Here is an 18569-nt window from a genome sequence, read left to right as displayed (position 1 = left end):
CATTCCCCCACAACACTCAAGGCAAGAGTTTTAAGTTATGCCCTGGGGGCATATAAGAATGAAGTTGATTAATTTTTTCCTTTAGAGCAGGGCACTTCGTTTCGAAGACATTGTCGTAGAAAGGGCTCATTCAATTGGAGATTGGAGTGGCTTGTGCCCTTTTTAGTTGTCGAAAGTGATTGGAAGACGACTAACACCCCTTCCACGCCCACCATTTCCTGAAACACATCCAATCAAAATTTTGATATAGCCATTTCGTTCAGCGTAGTTGATTTCCAGATAGAATTTATGTTTTTGAGGAGGATAGTCCCTCACAGCCCTTAGGGTAAGGGTTGTAAGTTATTCCCCGGGGGCATATAAGGTTTTGTATAGAAGGCGTTGTCATGGAAACTTCAAAAAAGGGTCATTCGATTGGAAATTCAAAGGGCTAGTGCCCTTTTTAATAGTGCCCTTGATTAATAGGGCTAGTGCCCTTTTTAAAAGGGCTAGTGCCCTTTTTAATTTTGAGATAGCCATATTGTTCAGCGTAGTTGATTTCCACATAGAAAATATGTTTTTGAGGAGGACACTCCCCCAGAACCCTCAGGGCAAGCGTTTTAAGTTATGCCCTGGGGGCATATAAAGTTTTTATAGAGGGCGTTGTCGTAGAAACTTCAAAACAAGCTCATTCGATTGGAAATTTAAACGGCTAATGCCCTTTTTAATAGTCGAAAGTGATTGGAGGGTGACTCCCCCCCACGCCCATCATTCCCCCAAACATATCCAATAAAAATTTTGAGATAGCCATTTTGTTCAGCGTAGTTGATTTCCAGATAGAAAATATATTTTTGAGGAAGACACTCCCCCACAACCCTCAGGGCAAGGATTATAAGTTATGCCCTGGGGCATATAAAGTTTTTGTTGAAAGCGTTGTCGTAGAAACTTCAAAAGGGCTCACTCAATTGGAAATTGAAAGAGTTAGTACCTTTTTTAATAGTTGAAAGTGATTGGATAGCGACTAACGCCCCTGTCACGCCCATTATTTTACAAAACACATCCAATCAAAATTTTTAGATATCTATTTTTTTCAACGTAGTTCAATGTTCTGGAAATTAGGTCTCTTAGGATGATAACACCCTCAGAGGCCTCAGTGCAAGGGTTGTAAGTTATTCCCTGGGGGCATATAAAGTTTATATAGAAAGTTGTTGTATAAATCATATAGGCACGATCGCGCTGCCTAAGTAAAGAACGGGGACACTCGAGAACAAGACAAGAAACGGGGACTAAGTAAAGAAGAGGATATTCCCCCACAACACTCAAGGCAAGAGTTTTAAGTTATGCCCTGGGGGCATATAAGAACGAAGTTGATTAATGTTTTCCTTTAGAGCAGGGAACTTTGTTTCGAAGAAGTTGTCGTAGAAAGGGCTCATTTAATTGGAAATTGGAGTGACTTGTGCCCTTTTTATTAGTCGAAAGTGATTGGAAGACGACTATCACCCCTTCCACGCCCACCATTTCCTGAAACACATCCAATCAAAATTTTGAGATAGCAATTTCGTTTAGCGTAATTGATTTCCAGATAGAATTTATGTTTTTGAGGAGGATAGTCCCTCACAGCCCTTAGGGTAAGGGTTGTAAGTTATTCCCCGGGGGCATATGAGGTTTTGTATAGAAGGCGTTGTCATGGAAACTTCAAAAAAGGGTCATTCGATTGGAAATTCAAAGGGCTAGTGCCCTTTTTAATAGTCGAAAGTGATTAGAGAGCAACTAACCTGCCTCTGGCGCCCACCTTTTCCCCAAACACATCTAATCAAAACTTTGAGATAGCCATTTGATTCAACGTAGTTTTAAGTTCTGGAAATTAGGTCTTTGAGGATGACAACCCCCCCACCCCCCACAGCCCTCAGGGCAAGGGTTGTAAATTATGCCAGGGGGTAACAAAAGCTTTAATAGAGCGCATTGTCGTAGAAACTTCAAAAAGGTCTAATTCGATTGGAAGTTGAAATGACTAGTGCCGTTTCTAATAGTTAAATGGGATTGCACAGCAAGTAATAACCTTCCCACGCCCACCATTTCCCCAAACACATCTTATAAGGATTTCGAGAAAGCCATGTTGTTCCACGCAGTTCAAAGTTCAGGAAATTACACCTTTGAGCAGGACACTCCCCCTACAGTCTTCAGTGCAAGGGTTATAAGTTATGCCCTGGGGGCATATAAGGTTTTTATTGATATCTTCGTTGTAGAAACTTGAAAAAGGGCTCATTTGATTGGAAATTCAAAGGACTAGTGCCCTTTTTAATAGTCGAAGGTGATTTGAGGGCAACTAACCCCCCTCTCACGCCCATCTTTTCTCCAAACACATCCAATCAATATTTTTTATAGCAATTTTATTCATCGTAGTTGAAAGTTTTGGAAATTAGGTATTTAAGTATAACATTTAATTGGAAACTGAAATTGCCCTTTTTAATAGTCGAAAGTGAGTGGAGAGTAATTAACCCCCCTCTTACGCCCACCATTTCCCCAAAAACATTCAATCAAAGTTTAGAGATAGCCATTTTGTTCAACGTAGTTGAAAGCTATAGAAATTATGTGTTTAAGGATGACAAAACCCCCAGAGTCCCCAGGGCAAAGGTTGTAAGTTATGCCCTGGGAGCATATAAGGTTTTTACAGATAGAGTTGTCGTAAAACTTCAAAAGGGGCTCATTCAATAGGAAATTGAGAGGGCTAGCCTTGTACTAGCCCTTTGTAATAGTCGAAAGTGATTGGAGGGTAACTAACCCCCCTCTCACGCCCACTATTCCTCCAAACACATATAGTCAAAATTTTCAGATAACCATTTTGTTCAACGTAGTAGAAAGTTCTGGAATATAGGTCTTTGAGAATGACCCCCCCCCAGCACTCAGGGCAAGGGTTGTGAGTCATGCCCTGGGGGCCTATAAGATTTTTATTGAAAGTTTTGTCGTAGAAACTTCAAAAGGTTTCATTTGATTGGAAATTGAAAGGAATAGGGCCATTTTTAATTGTTGAAAGTGATTGGAGAGTGACTACCGCCCCTCTCACACCCATAATTTCCCCAAACACATCCAATCAAAATTTTGAGATAGCCATTTTGTTTAACGTAGTTGAAAGTTCTGGGAATTTGGTCTTAGAGGATGACAACCACCCTAACAGACCTAAGGGTAAGGGTTGTAATTTTTGCACTGGGGGCATAGAAGGTGTTTATAGAAAGCGTTGTCGTTTCCAAAAGGGCTCATTCGATTGGAAATCGAAAGACCTATTGCCCTTTTTAATAGTCAAAAGTGATTGGAAGGCTTGAAATTTTATAGTAAAGATCGATGTGGGTATAATGTATTATTTTTGTTGTTGTTGTTGTTTAGACCAGGGCACTTCGTATCGGAGGAGTTGTCGTGGGAATTTCGAAAAGGGCTCATTCGATTGAAAATAGAAAGGGGTGGTGCCCTTTTTAATAGTCGAAAGCGATTGGGGGGCAACTAATCCCCCTTCCACTCCCACCCACCCACTCCCACCCTCCCATTTGCCCATTATGTTTAAAAACTAAATGTTGCCTTAATATTAAATCAAAATGCAATGTGATAATCCTAATTCCCAATAAGGCATCTCAGCAGTATCCCAGGAACGACTGAGGGTATTATGTTCAAACTTTCGGGGCTACTTCTGCTCTTAAAATTTAACCAAATCAAAATAGCGTAAGTGTATCCAAGCTATCAAAGAAAGTAAACAGATTTTTTTGCTAATGGTATCAAGTTTTCCATTTCAGGTCAACTAGAGGAGGTATGAAACTAAATTAAACAGTACTATTTGTGTTCAGATTTTTAAAAGGGTGTACTTTGTTAAAATTTGCTGAAAAATTTTCTCCAGCATACAAATAGCAGGCCAATGTCAATATAAAACGAACAGAAATTAATTTAAAAAAACTTTTTCCACAAAATAAGCTTTTCAAAGAAAAGTAAAGAACTCCATTAAACAAAAAATGAGCAAAAATAAAATAAAATAATCTACCAAGCGTGAAACTACCATAAATCAGCATCGATAAATAGATGAAACCCAAAACGAACAGTAAATACAATAAATAACCGAGTCAAACTCAAAACGAGCAGAAATTAACATAAGTTGGGCGCAAAACCCCTATGCCTTCCCAAGGCCAGAACAAAATTTGCACTTTACTATACACAAATGAATGTGCATTGTCAGTTTAATATACATATACTGATATTTAGTAATCAACATGTTAATATCATTTGATTTATTAGTAGTCTCTACTAATTTTCGGTATTTTATATGAGAATTTTCGGTAGTCTCTACTAGTCTTTCCTAAAAGTCTCTCTCTACTAGTCTCTACTAAAAAGTAGTCCTTTTTTTCTCTTTGGCTAAGCAGTCAAATAAAATTGAAGTTGACAAAATCATCTCTCGTTTAGGCACTTGGATAACCACAGCCTCTGGACTCCAAGCGACTTTGCTATGTATATTTTTGAAAGGATTATGTGCACAGTTCCGGTAAGCCTTTTTGCTCTGAACAATTATTGCTTCCGATATTTCCAGTGGTATTTCCGATATTTTCCTGAGTTTCCGAAAAAAAAAATAGTGCTCTCCAAAACATCTTCAAAAATTAGCTTTAACGAAAACTAACGACTTTTATTTATGTTAACGTTTTTTTCTAATGTATTTGTATTTTGTGCTAACTTTCGTGTATTCACGAATCTAAATTTTGGGGGGCGAATTAAGTTCATCCATTTTTTTTAATTCACGAAAATTCTAGAATAGCGGAAATGTGTAACCGTCTCTGTTTTATTCTTTGTTTGTTTTGTTTGTTTTTTTCATCCTTTTAGCCTATTAGTTTTATATTGATTTTGTTTGTCAACATGTACAAGGCGTCGTTCACAAATATGGAGTAATGTCTCTGCTAAGGGGGAAACAAAACCGAAACAAAGAAGGAAAAGGGGTAACAAAGAAAAAAAGGAAAACAAAAGTCTAAAACTTGCCCCTCAAAAGCTATGGGATAATAAAAGTGCAATGAAAGGACCAGAGCCAAAACAGAGGGAACTAAGAAAATAAAAGAGAAAGCAAAATCCCAAAAGCTGTCATTCATAAAATATGAAAGCTCTAGTAACTACTGCTACAAATTCGTCTAAAAAAGTTATTGTAGCACCACGCCCTGTGAGGCAGGCACATTTTCACATGCTCACACTCCACCTCAATGTGTTCAAAGTGTCATTCTTTACTACTTCCCTTGTAGTTTTACTTTCCTTTAGATCACTTCTTATTGCCTTTCCCTACCCCCTTTGTGGACGACCTGATTTCTGTTGACCCCATATGGGTGATCCAGAAGCAAGATTTTTGAAAATCTATCATTCTTCATCCTTAGAATGTTGCATAGACATTTTCTTTCGTTTATAATCTAGAAAGTTTATTATTTACATAATATATATATTATTAGATTTTCAATTTATATATAGATAATTTTTAATAATATATTAGAAAATCTAGAGAACCTTTTTTTTTATAAATCTAGAAAAGGGGATTGAACCATGGTTTCCGCGCAATTTATTGTTTTATGTATGGGCGGTTAAATAAGTATCTAAAACTGTCCTAAGACAATTCCTATGGAAACATCTAGCAAATCTTCCTCAACCTCCCAAATGCCCTCATGCTTACTCAGCCTCAAGTGCCCAAATTATGGACTCAGAATTGGCCTATGCCAATATTCTAAGAACATTCTAATCTTAGTTTGAATACTTATCTTTCTGTTCTTCTAAACCTTTCTCACCTAAGCCAAAACAAAGCTAAGCCAAAACAAAAATAGGGAACGTGGAACAAAGGATCAAATGAAAAAACAGAAGCCCAAAGGACGTGACTCATAAAATATGGAGAAATGCCAATGCAAATAGGAAGATAAAGGCTGAAAAAAGGGAAAGAGGGAGCAAAGAAACAAAGAGAAGAATAAAAAATTTCTAAAGCGGTTGTCTGTGAAATTCGAGAAAAAATACTGAGGAGTGGGAACAAAAACCTAAACATTAAACAAAGAGAACAAGATCTAAGAAAGAAGTGAAGAGATGAATATAAGCTGAAAAACTGTCGTTCAGAAAACATGAGAAAATCACACTGCTAGCAGGGACATAAAAGTTTAAACCAAAGAAATGAACAGAAAACAACTAACTCAACTAACCACAACTCACCGCAGCACCAAGCTGCCTGAGGCCAACGGCGCTACGCACGCTCCTCCTCCATCCCAATCTATTCAAAGGCCCCCTCTTTGCACCATCTCAGCAAATTTCCATTTCCCTTAAATTTTTCTTTATGACATCCCCCCATCTCAACCGCGGACAACCTGCTTTTCGTTTAGCCCTAGACGGTTTAGCCCTAATCGACAGCATAAAGACTTCGGTAATTTCAATTTCCCTATTTTTATTAATGAAAAGCGTTAAAGAAACTTCTCATTGCCATAATCAGATTTGTTTTACCACATAGTAAGAATAAGTTTTGTTATGGTACCAGTCCTTAAAGATAGTGCATATGTTATCCACGATCGGACGAAAGAGAAGACCAACACACCAATATTAAACCAGAAAGAATTGTGCAAATTGTATGTTCTATGTATCTACTGCTACTACTACTACTATTAACTAACCACAGCACCATGCCGCCTAAGACAAACACAGCTATGCACGCACCTCCTCCATTCCAATTCATTCAAAGCTTCCCTTTTTACACCTTCCCAGGAAGTTCCCATTGCCTTTAAAAATTTCTTTATGACTTCCTCCCACCTTGGACGAGTACGACCTACTTTCCGTTTAGCCCTAGACGTTTGGTCGAAAAGGACAATCTTTGGCAATCGGTCATCCTTCATCCACACAGCTTACCCTAGCCATCTCAACCTTTCTTTCATTATAGCCCTAGAAAGCGGGATTGAACCACATTTTTCGTACAGCCTACTGTTTGAAATACGGTCAGTCAGCCGAGTACCCAGAACAATCCGTAGGCAATTTCTCTGGAAAGTATCTAGCAAATCTTCATCGGCTTTTCGGAGCGCCCATGCTTCAGGACCATATTTGACTACTGTCATCACTGTAGCTTCCAAAATTCTAATCCTGGCCCGCAGACTTATATTCTTATTCTTCCAAACTGTTTTCAACTGTGAAAAAACACCCTGATCCTTGGCTATTCTACTTTTAACATCTTCACTGCTCCCACCATCTTTACTAATAATACTACCAAGGTAAGTGAAGCTGTCCACCTGATCGATCTATTCATTATCCAACATCACCCCTTTTCTTCACTTATTCCTAGGCTTAGCGACTTACTCTTCTTAACATTAATTTTCAAACCAATTCTAGCATCCTGAACTCGCAAAACCTCTGAAAGTTCATTCATTTTGCTCACACTTTCATCTAGGATGCTTAAATCATCAGCATAATTCAAGTCCAGGAGACTTTTCCCTCCCCATTTGATTCCGTGGTCTCCCATTGCCTTTCCTGTGCTCCTTAAAACAAAGTCCATCAAAATTATCCATGTAAAGGGGGATAGAACACATCCCTGCTTAACTCCTGATTTAATACAAAACCAGCTGCTAACCTTATTTCCTACGAACAGAAAAAGAGAACAGAAAACAAATAAACTTAAAAAGTGGTTCAACTTTTTTTTTGCCCTGATTTTTAGATTTTATCTATAAGTCAGCAAATTCCTTTTTTTGTAAACAAGTTTACAGTACCAAGTACAGTGCAATGAAGTCTCATGGTTTGATTTCTTAAGTGGAAACTTACGTAACCATATTTATCTTAAAAATTTTTTTAAGGAAACTGGTGATTCATTTTCTAATGAAAACAACCTCAATGTGCAGTCTTTGGCAGAAGCAGGTGCCAAATAATAATAATACAAAAAAATAAATAAAAGTGAGTGAAAGATCATTGCTAAATAAGCTGAAGACATATGCCACCAAGCAAGTTAAGCCGTCCAAGCCGAGGGGATAGCGCGCTAGAATTGGAATCCTTTATTCCGAAGGGCGGGGGTTCGATTCTTGTTGTCGCCGGTTATTTGGTTTGGGACGGGGGTCAACGGTGTGACTTTGTATGCTCAGCCATAATCGACCCAGCTCTAAATTGGTACCTGGAGAAATTCGGGGAAAGTAAGCAAGAACGGTGCGCGAAAGCCAAAAATGGCTGGCCCCCGACTCCCATTGCAATTTCTGGGTGAAGGGCATCAAACGGAGATCAGCACCGTCTGTAATGACTGTAATCGTTCAACGCTGTATTACTTATTACTTCTTAAGCAAGTTAAGAAGGTGTAACTCTCCTTTGAAGGGCGCATTTGCCTTTAGGTGGCAATTAATTATTGATGTTTGTATTTTTACGGATGAAAAGCATTGTAAAATATAATTAATTAGTTTAGCTTATTTACTTTGATGGTTGAAAGTGATAACATCAACCATCAACATTAACACACTAACAAAAAGGCGATACTGCCCTAAACCACAACCCTAACAACACTAACAAAAATGCGATACTGCCCTAAAAACTCCAAACTTTGAAACAACCGAAAGAAAACTCATGTAAAGTTGTGCTTTTTCAGGTGATAATAAACCTAAGGTGGTTCCAAAGGTAAAAAAAAATACTTGTATTTTGTGTCTTTGGTAATTTAAACTTTAGAGTAAAATTCAGCCTTTGAAAAAAATAAGATATAGTTCTCACCAACCTTAATCTACTCACAATTTTATTTTAAAATTATCTTTACCTGACATGTCCACACACAAACTTACCCAACCTTTTAAAATCATCAAAGTTACTAGTCTTTAAAAAAATTTCAAACCAATCCACCCCTCAAATACACATTCATCCTCAAATCCCTGGACTCTTTACCTTTGCCCACACAATGAATAAGATCTTCATCCTTTCTTCACCTACGAAAATGATAAGGATCATTTTTATCCTATAATTCTTACACTCTTTGCTCAGTCCTGTCAAGTAGTTACTTCCTGCAAATGTTTTTAAAAAACCTTTTCCTACCTTTCCCATTTCCCATTTAAGGGAGTCTCCTTTTGGACTTTTTTTTGGCTTTTGGTGTCATATTGGCCTTTCATTTGGTCTTTAGATGGACTTCCAAAAAGTACTTAAGAATCTTCAAACTTTAGCCTACAAGTTAGCTAATTGTTACTCTAAAAACCTTCAAACATTGAAGTACCAAGGGCATGAAAAGTGAAACCTTATTATTCAAAATGGCTCAGTGAAACTTTACAACCACACATTTCTTTGTAAATTGGAAAAAAATCGAGAATTTTATTTTTAAATGAAAAGATTTCCGTATACAATGGTGCACTTTTAAGCATCATTGTACAATGGTGCAATGGTGCAGCGAACACCGAATTTTAGAAGAAGGGTTTGTGTGTGTGAAAAATTAAGCAAAAAATAAGCTAAAACAAATGGCATCAAACAGCTTTAAAAGGCGTAGATTATATTTAGGTTTAATCAGGTTTTTATCAATATAGATACAAATAAGTACTTCTCTATGCGAAAACGCAGGTTGAATCCTATAAATTCCTCTTAATTTTGCGTTGCGGCTCTCGTTTCAATCTTCAACACAACCACATTCCTCATCGAAATAATTGAATATCTAATAAATTCTGCCCTTCCTCCCCGAAAGCGCAGCCACCTTAACCTTACAAAATAATAATAATAGTAACGGAGCCAAACATAATAACAATTAAATAGTTGTTTTTTTATGATGATGATGATATATTTATTTAACCTTAACAACGATCAACAGAAAAATCAACATGACTCACGCAAAACCAAACGGCTTGGCGTTGGATAAATCATCTAAAAAACACATGCATTTAACATCATTTACATTCACTATAGTAAGAAGGAAAGAAACAAAGAAAAGAAAAAAGAAAAAAAAATATAAAATATATGAAATAACAATAATAATACTGTGGGGGCTGCAACTTCATACTGTGGGTTCACAATCACCTGCATACAAACAATTACAACTTAAGTTAAGTCAAATCAAATTTCCTCCAAAACAAACAAAACTAAAATTAATACTTTTTTAATAATTTCCCTTTCAAATAGTATTTGTTCTTGATCTTTAATTCATTCTATTTATTGAAAGTCAATCAGATAATTGTTTTAATCAAACAGTTCGTGGTAACGAACTGTAAGTAAGGAGCGACCCGGCTCAATAGTAACCGAAACTCTAAATAACGGAATTTTAATACCAATAGATACATAAAGAATTAGATTTTTATGCTGATTTGAAATATATAAGTTTTATCAAGTTTAGTCTTACCGTCAAAAGTTACGTGCTTGAGACAATTTGCTTTATTTTCGAAAAAGGGGAAACACCCCTTAAAAGTCACGGATGAAACATCATCAAATTCAGCGTATCAGAGAACCCTACTATAGAATTTTCAAGCTCCTATCTGCAAAAATGTTGACTTTTGTATTTTTTGCCAGAAGAAAGATCACGGATGCTGTTTTTTTTTTCAGTGGTGATCATATCGAGCCAGTGGTCCTAGAATATTACGAGAGGGCTCATTCGAACGGAAATTAAAAGTTTTAGTGCCCTTTTTAAGTGACCAAAAAATGGAGGGCAACTAGGCCCCCTCCCACGCTCATTTTTTCCCCAAAGTCAGCCGATCAAAATTTTGAGATAGCCATTTTGTTCAGCATGGTCGAAAAATACAATAACTATGTCTTTAAGGATGACGTAATCCCTCCCCCCACTGTCCCCGGGGGTAGTCTGCAAGTTATGAACTTTGCCCAATGTTTACATATAGTATTGGGTATTGTGAAGTATACTGAAGTTTTCAGGGGGGATTTTTGTTGGTAGTTGGGGGAAGTGAGGGTGGGTTGGGTGTTACGTGGGAGGATCTTTCCATGTAGGAAGTTTTCATGGGAGAGGGGACATTGCTATGAAGGGGGTGCCGGATTTCCCAGCACTATTTAAAAAAAGATCAGAAATTAGATCATTAAAAAATTTCAACTGAAAGTAAGGAGCGAACAGATCAAAATTTAAAGCGAACAGATATTAATACGTATATGATTGTGTTCGCCCCCTACTCATTACCTCGCTCTTTATGCTAAAGTTTTTTTTTACTTTCATCAGAGCTATTTATTCTAATTAACAGCCATTGTGATTAAGGTGTCATTCTTAAAGAATTGGAAAAAAAATTTGAATTTAGCGTAAAGAGCGAGGTAATGACTAGGGGGTAATTGCCCTAACATATGTAATAAAAATATCCGAATATAGAAGTTTGTTACGTAAGTTAATTTGTAAGTTACGTCAGAACAAAATTTCGAGAAAGCCATTTAGCCAAAAAAAAAAAAGTAAAATCAATACGCAAATTTTGTTTTGATTATTCATGTACGGTGAGCCAAAATAAACGCTGCATTAACTCAAAAACGTTCAGAAATTCAATAAAAAAACAAGTTTTTTAACTGAAAGTAAGGAGCGACATTAAAACTTAAAACAAACAGAAATTATTCCGTATATGAAAGAGGTTGCCCCCTCCTCAACCCCTCGCTCTTTACGCTAAAGTTTTTTATTGCTTTAAAAAACAAAGTTGCTATCCATTTTTAAAAGACCCAAGGGAGCTCTTACATCTCAGCTCTTGTGGAAGCATATTCCACACTTAGGCGGTTGCCATATCCGGGGCGAAATCCAATCGTACTGTAGGTGTTCGTCTCATTAAAACATTTGATCCAATCGTCTCCAGTCGATCCAGTGTAGCTTTCCTTTGAATTTCCAGTCGTCTTTGGGAATCAGCAAATTGTGAATGTATAAACTCTTATGAACCAAAAGCGTTGTAGAATTTATCTAATTAGTTTTGTTAAATTATTTTCACAGCTCAACGTGGCAACACTGATGTAAATGTGATATTCTCCTATAAACTTTAAAAAAAAAAAGATTTTAGAAAATTGTGGTTTTTAGGTATAAATATGGTACTTGTATGATAAACGCCCTACTGCTCAAGTTGTTTATTCATTGACGCATTATAAAACTTTTTTTTTCTTTCAGCTTAGCGTGAGACAAGACAAAGAGAAGTGACAGAATGGATGGAAAATATATAATTTGGGCTGTATATTTGCACATTAGGGGTGGGGGGGGTAGGTAAGGTATTTGGACAGTGTGAAGTTAGAAAACAATTCTTACTAAATAATATGCAGAATAATTGTACCGAACACATTAGGCATGCAGACCCGCTATACTTTACCCCCACCCCACCCTCCAAATGTGCAAATATATAGCCCAAATTTGATTCTAAAGCATTATATTTTTGTCTTACTTTGGCATGTTTCATTAGGATTGAGTGTTAGAGAAACACATTAGAAGAACATTAGGTAGGGCGTATATCATACAAGTACTATAAATAGATCTAAGATGGGCCTAGGGAGAATTTATTTTTTAATTTTGATAAAAAAAAATTTAATTCTTTTGCGTTTTGTATTCCTTTACTATTGACTAATGTTGTAAAAAGTTCAGTTTTCGATTTAACTAAGAAACTACTCCAATATTGGTCCTAATTAGGGTCCTTGGCTGATATTGGTTTAGGCTAATGCTTGGCCAATAATTAGTCTTAGGCTAATATTGGTCCTAATGAAGAATAAGAATAAAGATCCAGCTGAGCCATTGGGGTCTTCATATAGCCTTCAAAGTGAAAACAGCTATTTCGGATTTATTGATTTTCAAAATTTGCTTTTAACTTGAATTAATTCAGTGCGTTGAACTTTAACTGACTCAGTGACCTTGCAGGGATTATGGAAGTTTTGCAACAGGTGAAATACCAGATTATCATTTATGGACTATATTACTGTAGGTAAAAATGTCACGTCTCGGAATTTGGGTGAAACATACACTTCTCTATAATCCGGTGTTGAATTTCATACAGAAACACCCGAAGCAAGGGGTGCCTTTTGATTCTATTAAAGACCATGCTTTGGATCTATTTTTCGGCTACCGAGGTGTTAGATTCGAGAAAACTTTTCCTCCATAAATCATTTCCGAGTGAAGTTCCACCCAGGCGAGTTGGTAACAACGCCGAACAAAACAGAGAAATATTTCGCCGAAAAATATTTCCATCATTATTGCAGGGTTTGAAAGAGGCGATGCCGAAGATATAGATGTCCTGGACTTTATGATACGGAGTGTGAGTGAAATTCCAATAATTCCCGCTTTGCTCAAATTTGCCTATTTGACAGGCTTATACCTATTGAAATTGCGACATAACTATATTTTACCTTAGTTTTCAGCCATCAGATTCTTTACCCCAGGATTTCATTTTGAATAGATAATTCTATTTATTTGAGCAGAATATCGAGTCATATCAATGTTTTTATTTCAAAATTTTGGAGCCGCATTTGCATATCTTTAAAACCCTATAAATTGGGATTGAGCAAAGTTGTGAAGCTCAAAACAATTTGGTTGTACTTCATTTAAGCAGAAGATCTATGTTGCAAGGTTTCATTTTTATAGCACACAGATTTTTAAAGGCTATCAAAGGTCAGGACGCTCTAGAGGGGTAAGGTGTGGAGGTAGGTACTTTAAAATACCTTCCCGGGACATACTTTAGCCTGTAGATCCATCCCTGAAAGTTTCAGTTTTCTAATCTTACCCCTTTCCAAGATAGTCAAAAGTAGCTAAAGTAGAATTTTACCCTACTATTCAAACCAGGGTCCATGATAAAAAAAAAACTTGTTATTTTTTGGGGTATTCCTATAAAAGTATCAGAATCGTCTTTAAAGGAAAGCCTACCGGGATTAGTACATGCCATAAAAATAGGACTTTTAAAATGTTTTCCTTTGGAATTTCTGGATCAGCCAGCACTAAAAAATGCAATTAGCTGTGGTCTACGTTCTGGATGTGAGCATCTCCGTTTCGAAATATATCGAGAATTACCGCGTCGTTGTTTCCGATGCCAAGGGGTAGATCACCCCATTTCTAGATGCCCATACTTTTCTGATTTATCAAAGTGTTCCCGCTATGCTGGGACTCACAATAATACGATTGATAACCCGTGCTCAGCTGCTGCTAAGTGCGCCAGTTGTGGAGAAAACGTGTTTCCTACAGCTTAAAGTGTTTGGTAATGAGAATTGCGCTTGCCAAAAAAACTATGATGGCTTCTCCTACAACCTTAAGTTTTGTTTCTCTGAAGATTAATGGTACTAAAGATAAGGATCTGCTAATCGACGAAGAATTGAGCGGTGTTTCTCGTTTGACATGAGTGATTTCCCGAATTTCATTATCAAATCGTGGCTTCGGGCGAACAAAGTGGCAAGCTCATAACCACAAGGGCATGCTCGTAACTCTCATACCTGGGTCCAAGAATTATTTTAGTAGCACGTTTTTGAACGTCTTCTAGTTCCTCTTACATGTAGGCAGTGTTTTGTGCTTGGGGACCCCAGACAGGACAACAATATTCAAGGATTGGCCTGATGTATGTCGTGTAAGCCAGTAAAAGCTGACGGTCCGAGAAACCCAGCCTTTACATACTCGTTAGACTTTGGATTGAGTAGTGTCCTTTGCGCACGACATTGTCTACGTGCAATTTAAACGAGCAATCGCTTGTAAAAGTCACGCCTAGTATTGTCGAGGACGAAACAGTTGGAAAGGGAATATCTGGTATTGTAATATCTCGTTTGAGTGGGTTGAAGCGTAGAACTTTCGATTTCTGCTCGTTCAGTTGCAGGCTGTTATATTTACACTGGTTAACGAAGTCCGAAAAAAGTGTTGGTTCGAACTGCTGTTTTGCTACTGCGTTTTCTAGTATGTATTTGAGAAGCGAAGACAAGTCGTCAACGAGCTTGAAACGCTCCTCAAATTCTGCAGGGATTTTATTGATGACTGCAAGGAATAAAAGGGCAGCTAGTTTTGTTCCTTGGGGACAGCCACAAGTAAGTTTGGTCTACTCAGAGTGGATATCATCGGCAAAACACGGATATACTGATTGCCGTCGCCCTCGCAGAAAATCTGTCACTAATAGCAGCAAGTTTTTCCAGCTCCCATCTCTTTTAGATTTGTCAGTGCAATGAGGTGCTCTATAAGGTCGAATGTTTTCCTGTAGTCTGCCAAAAGTAAATCGATAATACTGTTTGGGCTGTCTAGCCACTCAACTATCAAATGGTACATTTCCACTAGGTATATTGCCGTGCTACTGCCTCATATACAGCCATATTGGTAAGTGTCTATTGAGGGTGCAATCTGCTGTAAAAGGGCACGGTGGATAAAACCTTCGGTCACTTTAGCCAAGTTGAGAGTTATGGATATAGGTCTCACCTGGTCGCAGGATTGGGGTGCCTTTACTTTCGGAATGACCTACACATAGGCAGCTTTCCACAATTTTGGGAACGATTGTTCTGAGAAACACTGATTTATGATTGATGCCGTGGGTTTGGCTAGAAAAGGTGAGTGTTCTTTTAGTAGCTTCACAGGGAGTTCACCTGGGTATGTGGCACTGTTGTTACATAGTCGTTCGATTTCATGGAAGACTGATATTTCGGATACTTCTACAATATAATCGGTACTGCAACTGTTGATATTGCTCATCTATTCGTCACATATGGTGGGGTAAGAAGTGCAAATTTGTGTAAAAAACTCGTTAACATCCGAGGCTCTGATTAAACTCCCGTCTTAGTTGCTGATTCGTACTTCTGTCCCTTTCTGTTTTCCAGTAAGCCTTTTTACTGCGTCGTGCCACTTGTGGTAATCTGACTTGATGAGTGGAGCTACTTTTTCCCGTATATACCTTTTCCTAGATACACAAAGGGCTGAAACGACTTTGTTTCTCAACTTGTTCCCCTCCGATGCTTCTCCTACGGCATGGAGATTGCATCGTTTTTTTATCGTTATTTTGACCTCTGAGTTTAGCCACAGCTTATCTGTTTCACAGACCAAGCGCATTTTGACAGGAAAGAATTCGCTGTATTTTTGTTGCAGAGTCGAATATATTGTCTCAACCTTTTCATCGATGTCAGTTATAGCACAGATTGTATCAAAATTGAAGTTGGCAATCCATCTGCCAAAGGCTAGGATGGAGCTTTCACTTAGTGGTCTGTACAGTATTCTAGTCTGTTTTTGGTATAGGTATTCGGCTTCTGTTCTTCGATTTCCAGCATAAAATTTTGTGATCAGATTTTGCAAGTGGTCCTAAAGAAAATGGCGGTTCATAGTACGCTTCGAGATTTGTCAGTATGAGATCCAATATGCTTCAACTTACATGAGTGTGAACATCGGCAACTTGTTTAAGGTCCCGCACACTTGAAATCCATTTTTTGTCGGTTAAGTTGAAGTCTCCTGGTATGATAAATGCTGGATTGCTGTACTGTTTCCGAAAACTATCAACTTGATATTGCAGATACGTCACTAATTCTCGCCTATTACGCGCACCTTCTAGATAGTATATCGCTGCTATTATGATGCATGAGTAAGTCCTTGGTAGCCCCTTCGGCTTGCACCAGAGCCAGATTGTCTCGTGGCACGAGTCTGAGGGGATACCAATTTGTTTGTATGGTAAGTCTTCGCGGCAATAGATTCCTACACCACCTCCACGTCGGTTGTCCTTTCTATCGCGTCTGGTATTAAAGAAGTTCAGATATCCTTTGATTGCACCCGTTTCGGTCGTCATATCCCAGCATTCAGTAATCACTTCTAATGGTGCTAAGTTTATGCGCAAGACAAGTTCTAATTCATCAATCTTGTTGGTTGGGGATCGGGCGTTGCAAAGAATTATGTTTGGAAGATATGTCTCGGCATTGAGCGTTACAGGTTTTAGCACGGGAGGGGAACTATTCGAGGGGAGGTGGTCCACAGGATTATGAGGAGAGTAAGGTCTCAGGGTTGGCATAAGTGCTGAATACTCTGTAGTTACAACACGTATCAAGTATCGGTTATTTATTGGCCTTTAGATTCAGTTGTTGTTCCGAACTATTACCGGTATACAGTGGTCACCACCTTGAAGTATACAGCGCTCTCTACGTGCTTGGACTCTCCTGCCTGCGCGTTTTCCACGCCGTCTCCGCTTCGCTTTAGAGCGCTGAACGGGTGCGACATCTTTTCTAGGTTTGTATGGTTGGGATGCGATTAAATCTTTACGATAGATGGCACCATCTGGTGTGCGATTAAATTTTTGACGATTGATGGCGCCAGTGGTCCAGAACTGAAACGCTTGCTTTTAAGAAAGCTTTTCGGGCTAGCGTCGGCTTCTTTTACTGTCATTTCTATACATAAATGTAGTACTATATTCACTGCATAAATGGTTGAAACGATCTTCGCTCAGGATGAGCTACATCTCCAACAGAAACAAGCTAAATTGAAGTAGCATGGTATGCATAGTCTCAACGGTGCAACGCCATCTCACTTAAAGTGTCCCCATTAAAAATTGTATCGAAAGCCGAATTGGGATCGGATAAACAAAGAGATGTATATTACTACACTGTGTACTCTACCTTCTACTATTAAAGTCCCGTTGTACTTGCTCCAGACTTGAATTAAGTGCCCTAATTCTAAGGCTGACCTGAATTTGTATTATTAACAGATAGTGGAATGTCTGAAGTCGGCCACAAAGGGTGCGGTTATGATGAAGAATGTTCGTTTCGGGTCGCACAAGCCCGAGTAGGATATATATCCGAAAGTGAAAAAAGTAAAGAACCGTGCAAAGTTTTGATTGCGATTATGGAATACTTGCGATCGACCTTCTTCTGGTGCTATGTTTACAATTAAGCAAAAAACGAAAAAAGAACATATATCCTGCTTACGTAATGCAAGGCCAACGCGTGGGCCGCTCCAAATAGTCAAAAAACTTGGAATAGAGTTAAAAATAGCAGTAAATGTTCTCCCCCAGCCCTGTCAGGATTGAACCTTGTGAATTTTGTGTGCAACTATTTTGCCATATTTTCCGTATTTCATTAGTGTGTCCAGAATCATTTTTCTATTCTACTTAGTTCGGTCCTGTCTGTATCTATTTGCCAACATTGAGTTCTTGCAATAAGTATGAGTTATTTACAGTGGGCGCTAAAGAAAGTAAAAATTCAGATTCTCCTGACAGTGACGGCATATGTTCTAGGAATTTTGCTTATGATTTCCCTTTTTTTTAACCCCCTGCAATTATTGTTTCAGATTTGTATAGCTCAATCTGTAGTTCCTGATAGTTTTCTTTCCGGTAGTGTCAGGTCTATATTTAAACGAGGTAAAGATCCAGATTCATGTTCCAATTATAGACCGATTATTGTATCTTGTTTTATGAGCAAGATTTTTGAGTATATTCTTTTGCCTGAAATAAATTCTAATTGAGATTATTCATCTTTTTAACTAGGGTTTAAAAGAGGGGTTGACTGTCCTCAAGCGCATCATGGACTCAGCCGGTTGCTGAAGGAAGCTTTTGCTCAGAAGAGCTCAATGTATTGCTGTACAGTAGACATTTCCGGGCCTTTAGATAATGTTGTTAATTCCTAGACCTTGTATTCCCTTGTTTGTTCCGGTGTCAATTGTTTAGTTATTTTTCTATTGCGATATTGGTATGAGAATCCTCACGCGGGCAAAAAGTGGCTGTTACGAATTTCCAATCCGGTAGCTGTTAGGAGAG

At 38.0% G+C, this 18569-nt stretch overlaps 1 protein-coding gene across 1 annotated transcript in view; it reads left to right on the top strand.

Moving 5' to 3' along the window:
* LOC148946375 (protein EFR3 homolog B-like) overlaps positions 1-16018 on the top strand; it is an 81477-nt gene extending 65459 nt beyond the window's left edge. Inside the window, exons 8-10 of the mRNA XM_089097682.1 lie at positions 4417-4495; positions 14506-14611; positions 15879-16018. Of these exons, the coding sequence (XP_088953808.1) occupies positions 4417-4495; positions 14506-14611; positions 15879-16018 (325 nt within the window). The remainder of the gene's footprint in view (positions 1-4416; positions 4496-14505; positions 14612-15878) is intronic.
* Positions 16019-18569: the final 2551 nt, after the last annotated feature.

This window comes from Artemia sp. Qi Xiang Cuo, chromosome 12 (assembly GCF_049724085.1).
Source record: "Artemia sp. Qi Xiang Cuo chromosome 12, ASM4972408v1, whole genome shotgun sequence".
NCBI lineage: Eukaryota > Metazoa > Arthropoda > Branchiopoda > Anostraca > Artemiidae > Artemia > Artemia sp. Qi Xiang Cuo.
This window is presented reverse-complemented; position numbering and strand designations above follow the sequence as displayed.